General features: G+C 39.7%; 1 protein-coding gene across 2 annotated transcripts; it reads right to left on the bottom strand.

Annotated features, from left to right (window-relative positions):
* Positions 1-7,956: 7,956 nt before the first annotated feature.
* Positions 7,957-21,084, bottom strand: SRSF10 (serine and arginine rich splicing factor 10). Of its 2 annotated transcripts, XM_052655642.1 has the most exons (7): positions 20,936-21,084; positions 19,423-19,527; positions 15,478-15,581; positions 13,806-13,968; positions 13,532-13,585; positions 13,299-13,400; positions 7,957-10,051 (listed from the first exon to the last, which is right to left on the bottom strand). In XM_052655642.1, the coding sequence occupies exons 1-7, from the start codon at positions 20,998-21,000 to the stop codon at positions 9,991-9,993; spliced, it is 654 nt and encodes a 217-aa protein (XP_052511602.1). In that variant the 5' UTR covers positions 21,001-21,084; the 3' UTR covers positions 7,957-9,990. The 2 variants fall into 2 exon arrangements, 1 of the variants encoding a protein (XP_052511602.1); XR_008200875.1 differs by lacking the exons at positions 7,957-10,051; positions 13,299-13,400; positions 13,532-13,585 and adding an exon at positions 18,596-18,959 and having other exon boundaries at positions 13,947-13,968; positions 15,478-15,584; positions 19,356-19,527; positions 20,936-21,075.
* Between the last annotated feature and the right edge of the window lie 1,349 nt (positions 21,085-22,433).

The following is a 22,433-nucleotide window of genomic DNA, read 5'->3' as shown; positions in this document are numbered from 1 at the left end:
AGCTTTAAACTGTTCTAAGCCTCAGATTCTTTATCTGTACAGTGGAGATCAAAGAAGGGGATCTTCTCAACCCAGGGATTGAACCCACGTCTCCCGCATTGCAGGTGGATTCTTTACCAGCTGAGCTATCAGGGAAGCCCAAAATATCACCTACTCTATATTAATGTTTTGTCAACAAAACAACTTAGCACAGGGCAGAGGGAGGCAGAATAGTATCCAATACATCATGTGTGTGTACACAAGCATCAAATACATTCAGTAGAATTCAGTTGCTCAGTCACGTCTGACTCTTTGTGACCCCATTGACTGCAGCATGCTAGGCTTCCCTCTCCATCGCCAACTCCTGGAGCTTGCTCAAACTCATGTCCATCAAGTCAGTGATGCCATCCAACCATCTCAGCCTCTGTCATCCCTCTCTTCCTGCCTTCAATCTTTCCCAGCATCAGAGTCTTTTCCATTGAGTCAGTTCTTCGAATCAGGTGGCCAAAGTATTGGCGTTTTAGCTTCAGCATCAGTCCTTCCAGTGAATATTCAGGACTGATTTCTTTTAGGATTGACTGGTTTGATCTCCTTGCTGTCCAAGGGACTCTCAAGAGTCTTCTCCAACACCATAGTTCAAAAGCATCAGTTCTTCGGCAATTCAGCTTTCTTTATAGTCAAACTCTCACATCCATACATGACTACTGGAAAAACCATAGCTTTGACTAGATGGACCTTTGTTGGCAAGGTAATGTCTCTGCTTTTTAATATGCTGTCTAGGTTGGTTATAGCTTTTCTTCTAAGCAGCAAGCTTCTTTTAAATTTCAGGGCTACAGTCACCATCTGCATGATTAAATCTGGAGGCTGATTTAATTTTATATTACAACTTGGGGCCAATACAGGTTTTGTTTTTTTTTTTAAAGTAACACAATCAGATCCATGAGGGCAGAATGAAGGGAGAAGTAGGATTGTAGCAGGGATGAATTTTAAAGATATTTGGATGATGATAATAAAAAAAGAATTAGAAACAGAAAGTGCTCAGACTAAAACAAGACTGTTCATTTTACAAACAGTGTAAGTCACTCAGTCCTGTCCTACTCTTTGGGACCCCATGGACTCTATAGTCCATGGAATTCTCCAGGCCAGAATCCTGGAGTGGGTAGCCTATTCCTTCTCCAGCGGTCCTTCCCAATCCAGGTCTCCCGCATTGCAGGCAGATTCTTTACCAACTGAACCCCCAGGGAAGCCCAAACCACTATATTAAAAAATATATTGCAATGGTCTTTTTTAAAGTCAAAGTCTTGAATCCATTAAATACTGCTTAGCTGTAATCTAGCTGCATGTCTAAGTCAGTTTCTTAAATTTTTAGGTAACAGATTACACTTTCAGTGAGGTAGCATTTCCTTATTATATACATCTTATTTGACTATAATGCTTAGCAGCTGGAAGTCCCACGCTCAGAAATATCTCTTCTACTCTACACATTTCACCAAATTAATTTGATTAACAAACTCTTTTAAAATGGTTTTCTTAAGAAACTTAAGGTCCATGGGTAGAACAACATAGGAGTGGGAGATGATGGTAGCAGAAAAACTCTAGATTAAAAAACGAATTATGTGGGACTTACACAAAGTACACATAAATCTTGTAACAAAAATGTTTATATGTTTGTAGAAACTGGTGTTCTCCTTTAAAACGCCAGCTTTGGGTTGCTTATCCATTTACTCCAAAGAAGCTGCCCTTCTTCTCTTCCTGGCGCCTTGGTGGCACAATCAACCCCCTTTCACTTACAGACGGAGCCGAAAGGGGGAAATGAGAGAGCTCCATTTTCTCAAACTTTTCTCGGGCACTTAGCATGTGCACTTAGCATGTGCTCTGGGCTCAAACGAGTGACTGGGTGGACAAGTAGCTACACTACGGTGTGACTCAAGTTCAGGACAAAAGAGGAACTGATTAACTTGATCCGCACAAGTGTCGGAAACCTCTTCACAGAGGAGACAACTTCTCAAGAATTTCGAGGCTGCGGGCAGGGAGGACAGGAGGGGACCACAAGCTGGGGGAGGGGCAAAGCAATTTCCTTGACAGGGGAACACAGTCGAAGTGTCAGGACTAAGTGGCCAAGGGTCGGCCTCGGGAAGCAACTTGGTGGAGTATCTTGCATCGTAAGAGACTGGATACACGGCTAGGTGAACTTAACTCGGGAACTCAAAGCCCCCTTCGGTGACGCCCCACGGCAGGGAACCATCGGGTTCCAAGGGCCGCGGGACCCGCGAACCGGGCAGCCCCGGTATAAGCCGCGATCCGGGTGAGCCGCTCACGTCCCTTCCCCGGCGCCGGACGCGCGCGGGGCTCGGAGTCGCCGTGAGGGGTTGGCGCTGACTGCGTCCTTGGCTACCGAGCCTGGCCGGGCGGGCGCCTCCCGGGAGAGGACAGTGTCACCCGGGCGCCCGCAGACGGCCGGCCACCGGGACCGCGGCGGTTATTCCCGACATGCTCCTCTCGGGGAGGATTTCAAACCTTCGGCCACAGCCAACTCCCCTCCCTCGGCCCCGTCGGGCCCCAGCAACAGGCGGTGGCCCGCGTATCATTGGCCGGGTCGCGCGAAAGCGTGTTTTGATTGGCCGCAGCGCCTCCCGGCCCCGCTTCCGCGCTCGCCGCCGCCTCCATTTTGTCGGTAGAGACAGGAGGAGGAGGTCGGTTGAGACGTGGAGGTGGCCAGCAGCTCGCTCGTCGGTGCTCGTGGGCTTCGCCCGTTCCGTGCCTCGTCTCTCCCTGGAAGGGGAGGGGGGCTTCGAAGCCGAGCAGAAGCCGCCGCCGCCGTAGTCCCGGGCTTGAAGTCGGTGAGTGGCGGCGGCGCGACGGGTGCGGCCATGTTGGCGGCGGCGCTCCCTATTGTTGGGGGAAGGAGGCGAGATCCGAGGCTGGGGGGGCGCGGGCGGCCCGGAGGAGCGGGTTCCCGGGCCGGGCTCGAGGGACGCGGAGCGACTTGGAAGCCCAACCTCGTTGCGGAAAACCCGAACTTTCCGGGCTCGCTTTGGGAATGACTCAGGGTCTGGAAACTTTAATTTCTTTAGGGCGTGGAAACAGTCTGGAAGGGCCTCTCAACCCTTTCGATAAGAGCTTCTTGCTTGGTAACTTGGCTTCTTGGACTATCAAGTGGGATCGCAGATGTTTAATGTTTATAATAGTGATTGTTTTATGTATTTAAGATGGGAAACTGCTTGTTATGGCTTGTGAAACTTATTTTAAAACGGGGAGGAGTCAAGAGTTCATAACCAAAGGAAGCGCTGCGTGACGTAAACATGTTGGGAGAGGAGGCTCTGCTAAAACAGATACGTGATGTGTCTAAAGATTGGAAAATTCTGGTGGGACTTTAAAAACATGGTCTTTAGGAAACAAATTTTAAGCACATTTCTTAGCATGACTGTAGAGGCTAACATTTCCATGGTTTTACAACAGTTTGGTCACTAAATCCATGTGAGACATTATTTTCTGCCTTTTTGTTAAGTAGCCATTCTTTAAATTTTTTCTGGAGTAAATATAAACGATCACTTTCTCTGTTTTTTAATTGAAATAATGAAGAAATCGTTGCTTTTCTAGCTAAGACTTCTCTCAAACTTGTGTGCTGAGGAGACTCAGATGTTGGCCTCAGCTCCTAGGCTGAACTCAGCAGATCGGCCCATGAAAACTTCTGTATTGAGACAAAGGAAAGGATCTGTCAGAAAGCAACATCTATTATCCTGGGCGTGGCAGCAAGGAAGAGGACAGGTAGTGGAAATCCTGCAATCGGAAAAGCAGACTGAAAGGTATTAAAAACTTACGGTTGTAATGGGGCCGACATTTTATGATGGACTCATTCTAAACCAGGATCTTCCCTGGTGGCTCAGACGGTAAAGCGTCAGCCTACAATGCTGGAGACCTGGGTTCAATCCCTAGGTCGGGAAGATCTCCTGGAGAAGGAAATGGCAACCCACTCCAGTATTCTAGCCTGGAAAATCCCATGGACGGAGCAACCTGGTTAGGCTACAGTCCATGGGGTCGCAAAGTCAGACATGACTGAGCGACTTCACTCACTCATTCTAAACTAGAGCTTCCCAGGGGACTCCATGATAAAGAATCCACCCGCCAATGCAGGAGGCCGGGGTTAGATCTCTGGGTCAGGAAGATCCCCTGGTGGAGGGAATGAAAACCCACTCCAGTGTTCTTTGCTGGAGAATTCCATGGACCGACGAGCCTGGCAGGCTACAGCCCATGGGATTGGAAAAGGTTGGATATGACTGAGCATGCACTCGGGCACATCCTAAACAAATTGTTTTTAAATGCAGTATTATTTAGATTTGTTGGTAGACTCATTTGTTTCTTAGGAAGGTAATAAAGGCTGTACAAGTGTGAACGTATAGTAAAGCTAAAGCAGCTGAATAGCACATACGTGAGTCGTCTTCGAGATATTTGGAGTTGCAAATTGGGGCCACTGAAGTTGTACTGGAATTTCACTCAGTATTTTGTTTCCACTCACAGGTGACAAAGAAGCTGAAGATGGGTGGTGGAGAGAGGTATAACATTCCAGCCCCTCAAACTAGAAATGTTAGTAAGAACCAACAACAGCTTAGTAGACAGAAGACCAAGGATCAGAATTCCCAGATGAAGATTGTTCACAAGAAAAAGGAAAGAGGACATACTTATAATTCGTCATCAGCTGCATGGCAGGCCATGCAAAATGGGGGGAAGAACAAAAATTTTCCAAACAATCAAAACTGGAACTCTAGCTTATCAAGTCCCACCTTACTTTTTAAGTCTCAAACTAATCAGAACTATGCCGGGGCCAAGTTTAGTGAGCCACCATCACCAAGTGTTCTTCCTAAACCACCAAGCCACTGGGTTCCTGTCTCCTTTAATCCTTCTGATAAAGAAATAATGACATTTCAACTTAAAACCTTACTTAAAGTACAGGTATAAAATGAGATAAAGTACTAACATTTAAGCTTAGTCATATTTAAGGATAACTGGCAATTGTTTCAGACCAAATTCACTAGGGAATTAATCTGTAAAACTGATTAACATAGAAAATATAATTAGACTATATTTTGTTTTATGTGCACTGTGATGGTAGGAATCAGTACAGTTTAAAATAACTGAATTATGGATAATTGTATTTGATCTCTTCACTAGTATTCTCAATTGAGTAACCATACAAGTGAAACCATTCAAGTTTAGATTTGGGGAATGGTAAAGGAATCAACTTTTTATATTGCTTGTTGGGGGAAAATACTGGAGATTATCATTTCATGGGTCAGCAGATTGACTTATTAAGATATGGTAAATCTGATTATAATCATCCAGTTAAAGACATACAGGGGTTGAAAACTATTTGAATCTTTGAGACGTTATTGTCCTAGAGACACCTGAATCAGTACACCTAAACCAGTAGGATGACAACCTGATGCACTGCCTAAAGAAAATGTGAAATTTTTTTTTTTAAGAGAATAGTATTTTAATGAACTGTATGGTGGTGAATGTGTAAAGGGCACTAGGGGCTATTTAGAATGAAACAAGTATACCCCATTGGCCCTGTTACGTGCAGTGGATAGTGTCTGCCAACAAATGCACCAAAACCATTTTTTTAGAAACAGTATTTGGTGTTCAGAGTAGCTTTCAAAATACATTTTTGTATGATGGCACTGCACAAGCTATTCTGACAGTGATATGGCTTTAAATCATCCCTGCAAAGGTATTTTAAAGTTGAGAGCTGTATAATGTGAAAGTTCTGCATACCTAGGAAAGAGCCATGTAAATATATGTAATAAAATTGTAGCATATGTAAAGTTTTGTTGGCGTTTATCCTACAAAAATAGAATATTTTAGTACGAATTTGCTGAATGTAAGACATGGACTCTTATACTATGGCCTAATTTTAAAGGTCTAAACACCCCACAAAACCTGGTTTTAAATTTTGCCCTTGTGCTGAAGTGCCAGTGTATGTATGTTATAATTGATCTTGCTGTAAACTATATTTCAACGTAAATCCTAGTGTAAGAAGTTTTATATAACCGAAAAGGTTTTAAGCTGCTAAAACACTTGCTATTTTTGAGATGTGAAATGCAGTATGGGGTTATTTTTTTTCCTTAAACCCAAAGATTAACTATTAAGCAGTCCCTCCAACCTTAAGATTCCTTTTGGCTTTCAACAACTTGTGTAACCCATGAGTATAGCGTACAATGTCAGTGTATTTTTTTTTCCTTGTCAACAGGTGCAACCCAGGGGACCAACTTATTGCAAAAGATGTAATTTCTTGCATAATACCTTGATAACATGTTTTGCTTACTTTAAACATGCTAATTAAAACAGCCAACCCAGTAGTAAAAGTAAAGTGTGTGTATTGGAGGGGGGGTCTATTCTAATTTGGCAGCTTTTTTAATACTTAATTGTTTCTCCGAATAAATTGAGGTGAGATAGTACTGTCCAAGTCAAATGATGATATCCTAAAAACAAGTTTTATATAGTACTTAATGTACATACATGAATTCAAAGCATGAAATTAAAAAATAAAGTTGTTTCTTCCCCACTGGCTTGTGTTTATTGTATAGAAGTTGTTATGACTACCTATTTGCATAATTAACCCCACTGAAATACAACAGAACCATTGGTTTTTAAGAAGCAACCCATTTGCTGACAAAGACTTTTGGATTAGCAACTATACATTAAAAAGGCAAATGACTTCCTCTTTACAACAGGGCTAACAGTAAAAGGCCACAGAATATTTAAGGAACTTAAATAAAGCTTTTGAATTTATTTCATACTCAGTAAAGCAGGTTTAAGTGCCTAAGATGGCTTAGGTTTGTAGAAAAAAAAATTAGAATTATTCAAATTGACAGGAACATTTGTGTTACCTATTTGTTAACATAGTTTTCACAAGAGGGCCTTGGGGAAAAAAGAACTATAACCAGCTTTCTAATACATTGCAAAAGACAGGGTAGCTTAAAGTAGTTCTAAATTCCACACTAAGCAGGCTGCAATGCCCAGCGCCAGGCTGTTTTCTCTCATGCACTCTTCTGAGTCATCACCTTTCTCCTGTGTCCCACTGCAATTTCCATGAGCAATAATGCAAACAACTGCCAAGTGCTCTTTTGTGCCCTGCTGAAATCCACTGGACTGAACAGTCCTTACCCCAGGCATTAAGTTAGGGTTTGATGTATACATACAAATATATATTCTGGATTTTTTGGCTTGGAATTGACTCAAGTGGTAAAAAATGTTCACTACAAAAATTTTAATAGCTAAGGGTAACTTTATACCTTTAGATACAAAGTTATGGTTAGCCTACAAGAAGTATGTTGACATCAATTTCCCAAACTGTTTTAAGAACCCAAAAGTTTAGAACTCATCTTGTAGGGCTGCGGTCAGCAAAAGCTTGAGCCTTGTCAGTGTTATAATTTAAATATCATCTCTGATGGCAGCATATACAGTTCGATAGAATCTTCAGTCTATAACCTATCTTTACACTTAAGTTCTCTTCATCCCAGAAGCAAGCACAAGATGGGAAAAAACCAAAGGGTTTTGGGTAAGTTTTCTAGTGTTTCTTTAACTGTATTCTCATAGGCAATTACTTTGTAAAATAAGTGGGATAAAGTACATCCCCAACCTCTTACACAAATGAGGAAAGCCTACCCAGTCACAAATCTGTCAGGCAGAGCTAAACCTAAAAAAAATAAAAAAATTCAAGATTTTTTGGATCCTTGACCAGTTTTATTTCATTATCTAGCATTCAGAGATGTGCTCTACAAAAAACTAGACACAAAAAGGCCTTTTACTTCTTTACAAACTACTCTGTCAATTATCAATAATCAATTTACACACCTTGCTTTTTAGGCCAAATATGAAAAGAATCCCACCTTTAACATAAGGGTGAAACAACTGTTAGGAGTACAGAGGAACAACACAATGAACATAACCAACACTGCTAAAGGAGGGACAAAGGGAAAACCCAAAAGGAACCTTTTCCATAGCAGCTAGCTATGTTTTACAGATAGATAACAGTAGTTGTGAAAAGGCTGCTGACTTCATTTATCAATGAGGACAGTTACACCTGGGATTCCAGGTGTAAAAAGCTTTGACAGACCTCTTAGTTGAACACTGTTCTCCTGAGCTACCACTGTGCTGTTCAAGTTCACAGACTCCCCACTTCAAAATATCTCAGGATTTTGTAAACAAAACTGTTCAAAATGCAATACAATGTGATCGAAATTTGGAAAGCTAGACTGGAGAGTGAGTGACAGCTGCTGTCAACAGCTGATCTTGGATTACATTTAACCTCTTTTTCATCCAAGAAAGTTCAAAAAAACTCTTTGTAATTAAATTGTGTTCATAAATCTATTAAATCTTGCAAGTGAATTCTAGATTCCATTGTATTAATTGTGTAAGTTATTAAATTTACCTATTTGATTTAAACAGATGAACCAAATGAAAAACCATGGACACTAACTAGTATCTGCCACTTACGTGCTGTGTGGTCTTACGCAAGTTTGAAATATTAAAAAATGAAGCAGGGGTAAAAATACCTCCATTTCACATCTCCCTTATATGTATTCTGCTATATTTTCAAAATCTTTATAAAGGCTTAAACACTTCTGTATTTTTAGGTGAATAACTTTAGATGAAAAGTTTTAAATGCAGCAGAAATAAGACAAAAATATGCAAGTGATGAAATCAATGTATAGGTAAACTGCACATCCTAATGAGGAACTAAGGAATCCAAAACATTTTGTGATACTACAAAAGTTATTTATTCACTATACACAGAACATGTCCCCTATAAAATGTACATGTAAATCACTAAAAAGTATAGTTTGGTGAACATTTTCTCAATTACAGAGCATACTAAATCAGTTGGGAATTAACAGCTCTCTGTCTGCCTCAAAATAATCTTAATTATAGCACCCAGAGTCTCCTTTACATCTGATGCAAAGTTAAATACTTATTTTGGGGATTGTTGCCTAATATGTGTTTGAGGAGGCAGAGTTAACAATTAAATATAACTCTAGTATATTACAGTCACTGCACAATAAATCAGTTTATTACAGATTAAAACAAATCATTTTTTTCATCATTTGTATTAATGGGATGCAAACAAATACTGGATACTTTTAAATGGCAAATAACCACAAAATTGCTTCTTTGATAGTATATTGGATTTTATAATTACATAGGATATAAATGGTGTAAAATATTGTTATAATACACCTCAAACAAGACAATGAGGCCACACTGTTATGATTCACTAGATTGTGCTCAGTAGACATTTATTGAATAAGTGAGTTTTATCTGTTTTTCTCCCCAGTTACCCAGTACAATTTTTGGGGCATAATAAGGGCTCAGTAAATGTTTGCTGAATATACTGACTAGGAAAGAGGTGAGAAGAGATGGACCCTCTTATCTGGATGTCAAGTATCATAATTGGAATTTACAAGGGAGCGTGTTTAAGGAAGATGTAAACCACATATGGCATACAAGTAAGGAAACTCAGATGCCAACAAAGCAAAGCATTAGCAGAAAACACTGGCACTGGAATAATAAACAAAGGCAAGATTTCCCAATAGCAAAAATAGAACTGACTTTAAGAGATAACCAAGTTTATATTGGACCATACCTTTTCTCACCCAATTCACTTTGAGACAGACCAATAGAGGCACTGTAAGAGACTATGGCTGTCTTCCTTGATATTCAGACATCCTAGTTTCCAATAATTTAACATGGACCTGTTACCCATGAATCAGTATAAACCTATTCAGATTTAGGGATTAGTTTCCACAAGTACAAAGTTGAATTTCCTTTTATTTGTCCTAAAATGCTTACTTTCAAACTTGAAGGGACTTCAAATATTCCATGTAGTTTCCATAACATTCTTTTATCTTTTCAGACCAGAGTCAAAATATTCGTACAGTATTCATACTGCAGCACCTTCCACCCACCCTTTGGTCGCTTGAACTGCCCTTCTTTGGTTCTTTTTCCGCTTTCTCAGATCTTTCTTGAAGTGTAGTAAGCAGAACTGTACTGGGTATTCCAGCTGCAGTTTGGTCTTAAATAAAAGAAGGATGTTTGTCAGTTTGGTTTTTCTTTATTCTTCTCTGTGGTATACAGGATTTTGTTAGTTGAACTGGATGTAGCAGCTTACAGGGCCAAATTTTCAAGAGAATAGTATAATAGTTCCCAGGTCTTTTTCCTGGGTTGTTAACTTAAGAGCTCATACTCTATGTAGCACCTTTCCTTAAGCATTATCTGTCATTATTCTTCTTGTTTACTTGGCTTCAAAAAAAAATGCAGCGAGATCTTAAGTAAAAAGAGAGGTGAACTGTCAGCTCTCACTTGAGTCTTGATATGTTCTACTCCAATAATGGGTCGTGCCAGACACACAGTACATACTCAATAATTATGCAACTATGTAACCCAACATTAAAGTCCTCTATAAGGATCCTCAAGTATCAGTAGGATCCCTATCATGGGTTCAACTATAAAATAGTCCCTTTGAAGCCATGTTAAACATGTCACTTTAGAAATAATATAGTTCTCAAGAAAGTCTAAAAATAAGTGACACATAAAAAAACTGAAAACATCAGGCCTTCTAATCCTATATGGACTGAGAACAATTTCAATGGGTTATTTCCTCAATCTACTCTATTTATAGTCCACTAAAAAAAAAAAAAAATCATCTAAGGATCAGGCCTGAGCCCAAATCCTGGATCTGCCTTTTATAGCTTTTTCTTTGTGCCTCAGTTTATCATCTGTGACATGGAGAAAATAAAAGTAGCTTTCTCACAGAGTTCATGTTGAGTAAATGAATTAATACATAGAACTTTAGAACAGTGTCTGGCACATCATAATATCAGCTATACTTGTTTTCATTATAAAGCTAGAACTCAGACCACAAAACACCTAAACCAGTTTCCCACAGTGATTATCACTTAACATTAAGTGCTCACCAACACTGAACGCAAAAATATTTTAAATCATGCCATAAAGATAAAGCCCAATCCATCTTGTTTAGGATGGGGACGAGTAGAATTATTGGTCCATCTAATAATGAAAATATAAACTTAAAAATCTGACTCACATTTCATTTTAATGCATATCTTAATACAAGTAACCTAAGTTATTTAACCCAAGGGGTTTAATATGCAATCATGAAACAACTTTTGAAATTACATAGGAAATTTTAAGTACTATGTAAAAGATGTACCTTTCTGGCAAGTTCTATCATTTCCAAAGTAAAAGTTGTGCCTAGTGCAACACTGATTTAAAATACTCCTAAATCTACAAAGAACTGTTTCCACTGTTATTTTAGAATCTCATTCAAAACTATAATAATTCCAGTTAATCATTATTTCCTTCATTTTGTTTTTATTATAGCATGTTTGCTTAATTTACAGCAAGCAGAAAATAAGCTGGGTCTTGTTTTGATCCAAACATTGATGTTTTAAAGGTTGTACACAATATTTGTTAAAAAGAACATATAAAAATACCTTTTTAGAAGCTTCTATAAGAAAGAAAATACAAAGTTTAACCCCACAACTTTCCTCTTTGCTAGAACTGCGAACTACTGCTACAGTTTTAAATAGACTTTTTGTTTAAACTATACATCCAGGAAAATCTAAAAAAATTAAAGAAACGTGCATATAAATGATTGCATAGCAGAACATGAACATTAACTGCAAACAGTAAAGAAATGAGTTAGAAATACTATCAAATATACAAAGGTTCTAGAATCAATCCTTTAAACACATTCCACAAACAGTATTTAAAAACCACCTTTTGTTCTTTACAGGCAAGGCCTAGATCTCTAAAACCAAAACTGAAAAAAGTAATCCTCTAAAAGGGATAGTTTCCCCACAGCATTTCTTACTTATGCCTGTAAGCCAGCGATCTAAAATTTTAAAGATGCTAGCTTTTACTCTGAAATGAGACTGGACATATCAAGTCACTTTTTATTGCCCCCACATGATCTCACAAAGAGATGTCAGGAATTTTTATAGAGTAGGGTATTATTCTCTTATTTTTATCAGGTACTACACTGATAATCAAAAACTCAAAGAGATGTGACTTTCTTGAAACTAATTTTTTTCAAAGTTATTTTAAATCTCATGGCACCAGAGAATCACTTAGAATGGGAGTGTTGTTTTTTTAACTTGCCTCATGCTAAATAAACTGAGGTGTGAAGAACAAGCTTCCTTCATAAAGAGATGGGCACATTTTGATACAAATGCACACACCAAGTGCTTTAAGCATCAAAATTCAGTCCTCTTACACTATGCACACTCACAAACAAAACCTCCTTTGAAACACTTTACTTGCTTTTAACAGCAGTAAGAAAACTACGCAATATTATGGTCAACAACGCTCCTTAAAGTTGAGAGTAACTACATAAGAGCATTCTTTTCCCCTTAAAATTATTTCTGCCATCATCAACCTGCCCAAGTTTTAAGGTGAGTTTTTCCGACGTTTGTATGGTTCCAAATCTTCATAGAAACCAGGAAAGTGAAGGCTCCTTGTTTCAATCTGCCTGAAAATGCTACTTAACCCACTTCTCATTTTCCAAGACAGTGGGGGTTAACAAAAGAACTATTCCACACTGTGCCATAAATTACCATCACGGGCCTAGACATCTTGACAAGACAAACAGGTCCACCCTGAACCTAAATGTGTCTGGTCGGTCAGTGTTGTACTGTGGCTACAACTTCACTTTTTTATCATTCTATCTTATTAGCAAGCTACATTTCTAGGTTAACAGTTCTACCAAGTATGGATATGAAAGTTTATTTTTAATAAGACAATGTTGCAAATTATGGTCAACCAACATCTTTTCACCAATACTTCAAGCATAAAAAATGAGAATCTTTACAAAAATATACAGAGACACCACGAATTGGTAGCTGCCCATAACATTAAACAAACTGGACTCTTAAGAGTGGCTTCTCAACAGCATATCATTTTAATTATAACCATTGCCTGGTACAGGGAAAACTGACAAAGTGTTTTTTAAGCATCATTGCAACATTGTATTCCTGATAATTTAAGTAAACCAAACTATGAGTAAATGAATGATACATGCCTAAAAATATCATGGTTTATACTATCAGTGGCCACTGGACTTAGGACTAGTCCAAGACCTTGACCTAGATTTTGACCTAGACCTAGACTGTGATCTTGACTGAGATTTGGATCTAGGTGGTTCTTTTTTCCTTGATTCCTTTTCATATCTTGAGCCAGACTTATAATGTGTTTTGGAATCTGTTTTAGAGGTGCCTCTAGTTTTGGTGTGAGATGCAGACCTAGAACGTGATTTAGCCTTCATTTCTTTCTTGGGCTGGGACTTGGACCGTGATCTTGAATTGGATTTAGATCTTGAAAAAGATCGATTTCGGTGTTTGAATCTTTCAAAACAGAGGAGAAATACAATTAGAGTAAAAATTAGATTCTATATTAATCAAATTTGTTTTTAGAGCAAAAGTTCACTCTGAAATTGAAAAATGTATAAAGTCTTTTTCAAAGCAAAGTTATTTACCTATCATTGTCGGAATGGCTTCTGCTACGCCGTGGTCTTCCAGTCGGTCTACTGCTAAAAAGTATATCAGAAAAAGCAAACAGTGACACATGTCTATTTATAAGTTTCTAATTTAAAAAGTGAACCATAAAACTTTTAAAAATAAAGTAGTAAAAATATTTTAAGTCTCAGTGAAGCATACAATATACATAATTAAAAAGTATACAAAAAGATTAAAAAAAATTAAAGACTAACAAAGTTTTTCTAACAGATCACTGTGGTACACATCACTTACTTTCTAGGACTATAAGATCTTCTATAGTTGTAATCGAAGGACCGACTTCTTGATCTTCTTCTGTCATAACTTCGGCTTCTAGAACGTCTGTATCTGTCATAATCATCATAGCGTGAAGAACTATACACATTCCTCCCTTCCTTGGCTTTCATCTGATTTGGAGCTATGAAACAGAGAAGGGAAATATTTACAAATATTAAAAATTTAATATTTAAGCCTTCAAATTATAGGAAAATTTCCTGTATCACTTTCCCTTTTGCCCCCAAATCTGTGTCAAGGCTAACTGTGAGCATCTTGGAAAAGGTATTTATTTTCAAGCAAGGCTATTAGGGGATGGTTTTATGTTAAAAATGATACTCTCAAATATCTCAATTTTTTTTTCCCAAAGACCTCTCACATCTAGTTTGTTGTCCAAAATAAGCCAACTACTTTAACATCAGGAAAATATTTTTAAAATTCCAAATTAAAACACAAATGACTTTTGAACCACATGCTAATTTGGAACAATCTCACCATAGTTTCCATTTATCTGGAACACAATTAACAATGACAAAATACTTAATGGTGGCCTATGAACAATATGTAGTGTCAAAATGCAACAACATACATTTAGTTATATAGTTCTGAGAAACCATGACAAAGAAAACTAACACTTGCTGAATGCCTTGGTGGTGGTTTAGTCACTAAGTTGTGTCTAACTGTTGTGACCCCACGGACTGTAGCCTGCCAGGCTCCTCTGTCCATGCTCCACGCAAGAATACTGGAGTGGGTTGCCATTTCCTTCTCCAGGGGATCTTCCTGACCCAGGAATCGAACCTGAGTCTTCTGCACTGCAGGCAGATTCTTTACCAACTGAGCTATGAGGGAAGCTGAATGCCTTAGACATACTCATACCCTTGGACAGGCCTCAATCCTTTCATTAATCTCATTTGATCCTATGAAGCAGATTTACGTATACCTTATGTACGTGTGTATGAAGGTATAAATAATATAGTGACTACCCAGGAACCTATCATCCAACCCAAGAACTAGAGAATTACCAATAGCTTGTATCTACCTAAGTGATCCTCGTCTCTTCAGTAACTATTTTAATCTCTATCTTTTACTACCTTGCTTAAGGTAACATAAAGGTTAAGCCAGAATTTAAACCCAGGTCCATCTGACTGCAAAGCCTGTACTTCTGCCTTATTAGCATGCAGCCAACACCTGGTGTATGCCTGCATTAACAAAAATCAAGTACCAATAAAAGCATCTACTCTAGGTTTAATCTATATACTCTTCCCAGTCTGTCAACTTCCACAGCTAGTCACCTACATAATTACTCAATATACAGTGATGATCTTTATAAGGAAGGGAAACAGCTCAAGAGAACCAAAACTTTACAAATTTTATCCCTTTCGATTACACAATCAGTATATTAAACATGCCCTAACTGATAATAATGATCCACTTTCTTAGGGTCCAAACATACTTCAGGGATTCTAATCAATGCATTCTAAATCCTTATGTCTACCTTGAAATTCTGCGAAGTATTCAAGAATTCCCCCAAACTATCATTTTCGGTTTTGAACAGATAGACATATTGCACAAATATTTCCAAGAAGCATTCTCAAAACAGTGTCTAAATATGATGTATTTTACATGTATTAGACATAAGAGTCCTTATACTTACTCTTTCGATCCCCCTGTGCAAACTGTATTTCAATCTGGCGTCCACAAATCCACTTTCTGTCCAAATTATGTAAAGCATCTTCGGCATCACGAACATCCTCAAATGTGCTAAATGTTAAGGGGCTCGGGAAGTTTTGCAAACTTTGATAATGAATGAGTTCAGCTGGTAAGTCTGGAACAATTTGCAATCTCTCAACATTATTCTAGAAAATCAAGACCCCACTAACTAGTTGGTTGATTCAGCTATAAACGCTTCACAGTATTAAAGCACCTGTGGTTGAAAACACATGTGAATACATATTATAAAGTTATAATTGATATAAAGTCTGTTATAGCTGAACTACCAAGTAATCCCATCAGGATTTTCCTGTTTTAAGAATTTTACAGAAAAAGACAAAATAGAAAAACAAATGCCAATTTTATGTTGTATGCCAAAACAAAAATTTCTTAAAATAAAACCAAAACTGTTTTTCGTATTTTTGTTTCAAATGAAAAAAAAAATGCCAATAGTTCTTGTGTAAGCAAGCGGAATATACAAGAAATGAAAGCATTAACCTCAAATTAATCTTGCTATTTTTTCAGACATATCTAATTGATTATTTCACGTAGCTGTCTTACTATATACCACGCTGAGAAGACTGATATGCTAGCCACTTGCAGTTATCAAGGACAGAATCAAGCAATACTCAAGACATCACTATACCAGAAGCACATTACATCCATGCACAGACTATAAAAGCACGCTGTCAAGAAATTACAGACCATTTCTAAAGATTCCTGGACCAGAAAGCCCTAACCATGACACTTAAGCATAAAGTTTCCCATGAGGAAATGGGTTTGGGACTGGTTTTCAATTTGAGAATTTCAAGATAATACTTTTAAGCCCAAAGCAGGAGTTGTTGCTACTGCTACTGCTAAGTCACTTCAGTCGTGTCCAACTCTGTGCGACCCCATAGACGGCAGCCCATCAGGCTCCCCTGTCCCTGGGATTCTCCAGGCCAAGAACACTGGAGTGGGTTGCCATTTCCTTCTCCAATGCATGAAAGTGAAAAGTGAAAGTGAAGTCGCTCAGTTGTGTCCGACCCTCAGTGATCCCATGCACTGCAGCCCACCAGGCTCCTCCGTCCATGGGATTTTCCAGGCAAGAGTACCAGAGTGGGGTGCCATTGCTGGTACCCAGCTTTTGATCTGAGAGGCCAAGTTGCCTTGTTCTCCCCAGTCAATGTAAGCTTTACAAAATTCTTCTAGCCAAATTTAGTTCCTTTCCTAAAACCACCATTCTAATAGAAGCCAAGCACATATTGAAAGTAGTGTTTAACAGGAAAGCTTCTGAAGTGGACTTAGGCTAGGTCTGCGTGTGGATTTTCATTCTGTACTAAAATTCACTGTTCTAACTTGTCCATTTCTATTTCTTAAATTTGAGAGGAGTTCAGATCTTAAGTGCTGATTAAAAACATCCCAAAGTGATACAGTCCCTTCAAGACTGATATTAATATTCTCTTACTCCAGAGACTAAAAGGTCTGTCTCACTATATTTGCTATTTTTTTTTGTTCTGAAAGGACTTAAGGACCACAGCAGGGTCCCAGTTCTCTTTTCCTGAGGCTATTATGTATAGTGAAGGAGAGGTTTTCTCAAGTTTTACATCACGAGGCTTTCATCATGAAAAGTCAAAGGTTGATAGGGAGTTTACAGCCCGGACTACTATAACCAAACACTCCTCCAGGTTAATGCAGTTGGGCTCTAAAATAACTGAAAAGAACAAGGTCATTTAATGGTATACTACTTTGAGACAAAATAAAGGATTTAGACCATGAAGCATAAAAATTATTAATGAGAGCCAATCACCATCTGAGGCTATCCTCAAAAACAGAACCCTGGGTTAGATGAATCATGGTAAGGCTCTACCTTACCATGAGACAGTTAGTTGAGAATGGGGTCAGATAAAAAAGAGAATGACACAAAGGCAGTCAAATATTCTGATGCCAGCTATGAAGAAATTTATACTCAAGGTCTTTGCAAAATCCTGATACCCATTTCTTTTTAACTATTTTAAAACCATAGAAAGATTTTATATATATAAACATAGCTATAATTTGCCTTGAGGTTCCTTTGAATAATAACTCTTCTCTGGCTCAAGTATCACATACTCCTGAGTCAAACTGCTGATCCTGGTTCCCAGGCCACCCCCAAACCAGGTAAAATCAGGTCAACACTCTAAGCCAGAATACACTGCTACTTCAAACAAACAAACAAAAAACAAGTCAGATATAGCTCTTATCCTGTCTGTAACAGAGCTTTGCAACCAATTCTCACAACTGTCCTTGAGCAGAGGCCCTGCAGGAGTCGCAGCTTTGGGCATTTCCCCTAAGTCTCTCTAGAACTAAGTTTCCAGAGATCCGCTGAATGTGAACAGTAAGAATTTAAGTACACAGCCCAAACTTCTGCTGTCACAAGATGATCTCAAAGAAGGAAATAATGTCACCTGAGACTCTGGGCCAGGGAACAATTTCCCATAGATCCTAATTAGTGCTTATAGCAAGGATAAGGCTTTCTGCAGCTATTCTGGGACAACTGATCATATGTGCTAAAGCATTCAGGGGCACCAAGTTTCACAGAACTAAGCTTCAGATATTAAAAGAATGTGTGTGCCACTAGCATTCCCTTTAAAAACCTATAAACAGATAGTATCCCTAGTGGATATGACCTTCTTAGACCACCAGAACAGTTTCTAAGTAATCCCCAGTCCATGCATCTGTGTCCCCTTTCAGCATGCCTCTGTGGAGTTGGTTTGACTCCAGAACCTCATGCTACTCCAACAGCCCTGCCTGCCACCCTACGGCACCTGACCACTTGGTCCAAAGCAGAAATACGCTGAATTTAAGCTTAACAACATTACATCCTGGTACACTTTAACTTGACAAGCTAAGAGAGAATGCATTTATACAAGACCACATCACAACATCAAAAGCCCACAAAATCAAGTTACAGGTTTTGTCCCTAGACCAAACCGGAAAAATTTTGGAAATTAACTGCTTACAAAACATTAGGAAAAAAAAAAAAAAGAAAAAGAAAAAAAGAAAAAAAAAAAAACAAGGAAAATAGTTATTCTGTAGGATACATCAGGTATGACTCCTTTAATCTTGGCCATCATTCAACTTCATCTTGACCTTTAACTCTTTAAGTGCTTGTCAGAAGGACTTGTCATGAGATGCTTGGCCAAATATGACAGATGGCTTTATCTTTAACTTTGAAAAACAACCTTTTCCCCCTTTTGTAGATAAAGCGAGGCTTTGTCTCCCATTAGGCTTGTCCTTCTTCCAGCTTTTCTTTATATTTTCTTTTCCCAAACTCTCCCTTCTCTTCAAGCCTGATCCTTAAGAGGTCTTTGGCTTGTCTACTTGCCTTAAGTGTTGAACTCTACTCTAAAGGTTCTTTCATGCTTTCTCTTTGGGGTCGCCATTAACTGTACAGCTTTACATTCTCTGAGGTAACAACAGAGGACAGCAAATTAGGGGACAATATTAAAGAAGCTTACCTCATTGTTATTATACAATCTGTTTTTGATCAAGTGATTCAAATTAACAAACAAGAATACCAAACTTAAATTGCTAAGCACAAGAACATATTAACCTTTAATTTGAGTTACATTAGAGGTGGTAGAGTGTATTCAAATTTAAATCACATATTATAATTGATTTGAGTTTCAGCAGCATGAATGGGAATTTAAATAATTTACTGTTTTTGGATTAACTTTAAGAAATAGTAAGAACAATGTGAGTCAGAATTAATTTAGAAAAAAATTGAAGACAAAACATTTATTAGAGGACCAAAAAAAAAAAAAAAAAAAAACACCAAAAAAACTACTTTTTAGATGTTACCTCTTACAAAAACTTGAATTTCAAACTTCAACACCCCTCACTAATCAGCCATCTGAAGAAAGGATATTGAACATATGCAAATCCTCTTGGACGGCGAGTGTAGAAATCAAGTGGAACATACACATCAACTATAGGACCATAACGACCAAATTCCCGACGTAAGTCTTCAGACCTAAAACATCATAAGAAGACGCCAGATCTTTATGTTCACGCTTTTAACAGTTTCTTTGTAAGAAATAGGTTTCTTTTCTGTACTATTTTAAATAATGAAAGGGACTGTGCTATGTTCCTGGGTGACCTGAAACAAATAGGGAGAGCCAACTGTAAAAATATACAACATGTATCTTTTTGAGAAAGGACAGCCAGAAATCCATGATTTTGGAACATAATAAAGGAGCTGGTAATAAAACCTACTAGTATTTTACATCAACAGGAAAACAAGACATTTAAGGAAACCTCATTACAACTTAATCTTCACTGCTTTTATCCACAGCCTTCATAACTTCTCATAAAAAGTATAGTTAACATTAAATTGTATATAAGTATTGTTAATTAAAAGAAAACATTAAAGCAATTCTAGTATTCTGAAAAATACCAAGCACTTTTTTTAGCCCCAAATTTAACAGGTAAATACGATTTGAAAAATAAAAAGACAAATATATAAAATTTCTCAATAAATGTCAACTTGACATAAAGGGGAAATTTTCCTAGAAGCTAGAGTAATTACTATTGCTTACTTTCCCTATTTAAAAGTTAAGACAGAAAAATCACACAAGGCTACCAAAATGGTGTGTGTGTGTACAGTGGTTACTTGTGAAACCGTAAATCTGGTAACATCTCTTCCAAAAAAATTCTGACCGCAACTCCAAGCAATTAAGGGAATTGGCGAGAACAAAGGGACGGTCCAGATTAATCCAATTTAGCTATCAACGCCCTAATGGTAGAAGCTTCCTAAACCTCCGTTTTCAAAGGGTGATCGGCATTTCCCGGAAAAGGGGAAGGACTACTTCGTACCGTCTCACTGGGAGAATTTTTTTTAATCTCTAATCTCAACATCCCTTTTCTCCAAACATCTCTAACACCAAAAGAAAAAAAAAAGAGAGAGGCAAGTATAACACAGCAAAATGGGTAGCAAATGCTACGCCACACTCCCCCCCCCCCCCGCCCCGATCCCGTTATTTTACTGCAAAGCAATTTTAACTAAAAAAAAAAACAACTTGTGGACCGAGGGGGCGTGCACCCCAAAGAACGTTAACTTCAAATCAATGGGGAGCTGATGATCGGCGGAGACCCGAGACTGGAACCGAAGAGAGGAAGCGAGGAGGAAGGCTCCCCCCATCTGCGGAGGGGGAGGGGGCCGAAACCCGCGCCACGCGGGCCGCGCTCCCGCGACCGCCTGGGAGGATCAGCGGCCGCCGCCCTCGCTCCCACGCGGCGGTTGAGCCGGCGGCGCGGCCTAGTTGAGGCCCGAAAGCCCGCGCAGTACCCGCCATCTTCACCCCTTCCCCTCCCCCCGACCCAGGCCCCATGCGTCGCCGCGCCGGTCTTCCCCGACCGCCTGCGGCCTCCCCTGTACATACCGGGTATCGTCGGCCACGTTCCTCACGAAGAGAGACGTGTTGGGGGGGCGCAGGTACCGGGACATGACGCCGGCGTTGAGTCTCCGCAGGGACACTAACGGGCTCAGCAAACCGTCCGCAGCTTCGGCGCCGGATCCTCCTCAGACACACACACACACACACACACACACACACACACAGCCACAGGGCTCCGCTACAGCGACAGCCTCTTCTCGCGAGACTTCACTCCTGCTCCCCCACCCCCTCCCCTCCTACCTGGGCTCCACGCCGGGACCTGCAACGGTTCTTTCCCGCGAGATTACTAGGCGTGCGCCTGCGCACACGGACGGCCGGAGTACGTGCCGCAGCCTCGGTCTCATTCATTGGCTTCCTGAGCTACCTCCTCCCCCTTGCCAGTAGCCCGCTCTTTCTTTCTTTAAGGCTTTATTTTCCCGCCTTTTCCTGCCTTGGGTCGCTTTCCCCTCTCCTTCACCCCGCCCAAGTCAGGAAGCAGATGTTTTAACTTGTGTGCTGTACTGTACAGACGTTACAAACTGGACAGAGTTTTAAATGTTATAATTCGGAGAGACAGGCCTTTTTTTCTGTCTGGTCCACGTTATGTCCTCCTGGCTTTCATTAGATCGCTGACCTGCAAGAGAAGAAGTTACGGCCTCTCTGGTATTAGTGTGAGAGGGAAGGAGGTGTGTGTCCTTGCAGAGAAATCGGCCTGCCTATCCAGTGCTTTCAGCCGGCTCACTCCCTGAGCGCCTTTGCCCAGGCGGCCCCTAGCCACCACCATTCTTGGTCGTTTTCCCTCCTCTTATCCACGCGGTTTCCTCCCCATGAAAGGCTGTTCCTACCAAAATGGGGCGCAAACCTCACATCTTAGTCGCCATTGTCATCTACACCGTCTCTGTTGCTAACAGCTTCCTGAGAGTGTACTTTGTTTCTGTATTGCAGTGTTTCTCCAACTTTTTGGTCTCAGAACTTCACACTCTTTAACAGATTATGGGAAGACTTCAAAGAGGTTGGTTTACGTGGGTTGTGAAAGTGAAAGTCGCTCAGTCTTGTCCCACTCTTTGCGACCCCGAATTCTCCAGGCCAAAATACTGGAGTGGGTAGCCTTTCCCTTCTCCAGGGGATCTTCCCAACCCAGGGATGGAACCCAGGTCTTACGAATTGCAAGCGGATTCTTTACCAGCTGAGCCACAAAGGGAACCCCAAGAATATTGGAGTGGGTAGCCTATCCCTTCTCTAGCAGATCTTCCCGACGCAGGAAATAGAACCTAGGTCTTCTGCATTGCAGGCAGATTCTTTACCAACTGAACTCTCAGGGAAGACATGTGGGTTATAGCTATTAATATTTACTGAACTTAGAACTTAAAATGGAGAAAGTTTTGACACAACACACAAGCACATATCCCACCATCCTTCATCCTTCTTGTAGCCTCTGGGAAACTGCAATTGTGAGAGACTGGACATGAAAGGGCTTCCCTGGTGGCTTAGATGGTAAAGAAGG

The sequence above is a fragment of the Budorcas taxicolor genome, chromosome 2 (genome assembly GCF_023091745.1).
Source record: "Budorcas taxicolor isolate Tak-1 chromosome 2, Takin1.1, whole genome shotgun sequence".
NCBI lineage: Eukaryota > Metazoa > Chordata > Mammalia > Artiodactyla > Bovidae > Budorcas > Budorcas taxicolor.
Note: the sequence above shows the minus strand (reverse complement) of the source record. Positions and strands in the feature narration are given on the sequence as shown.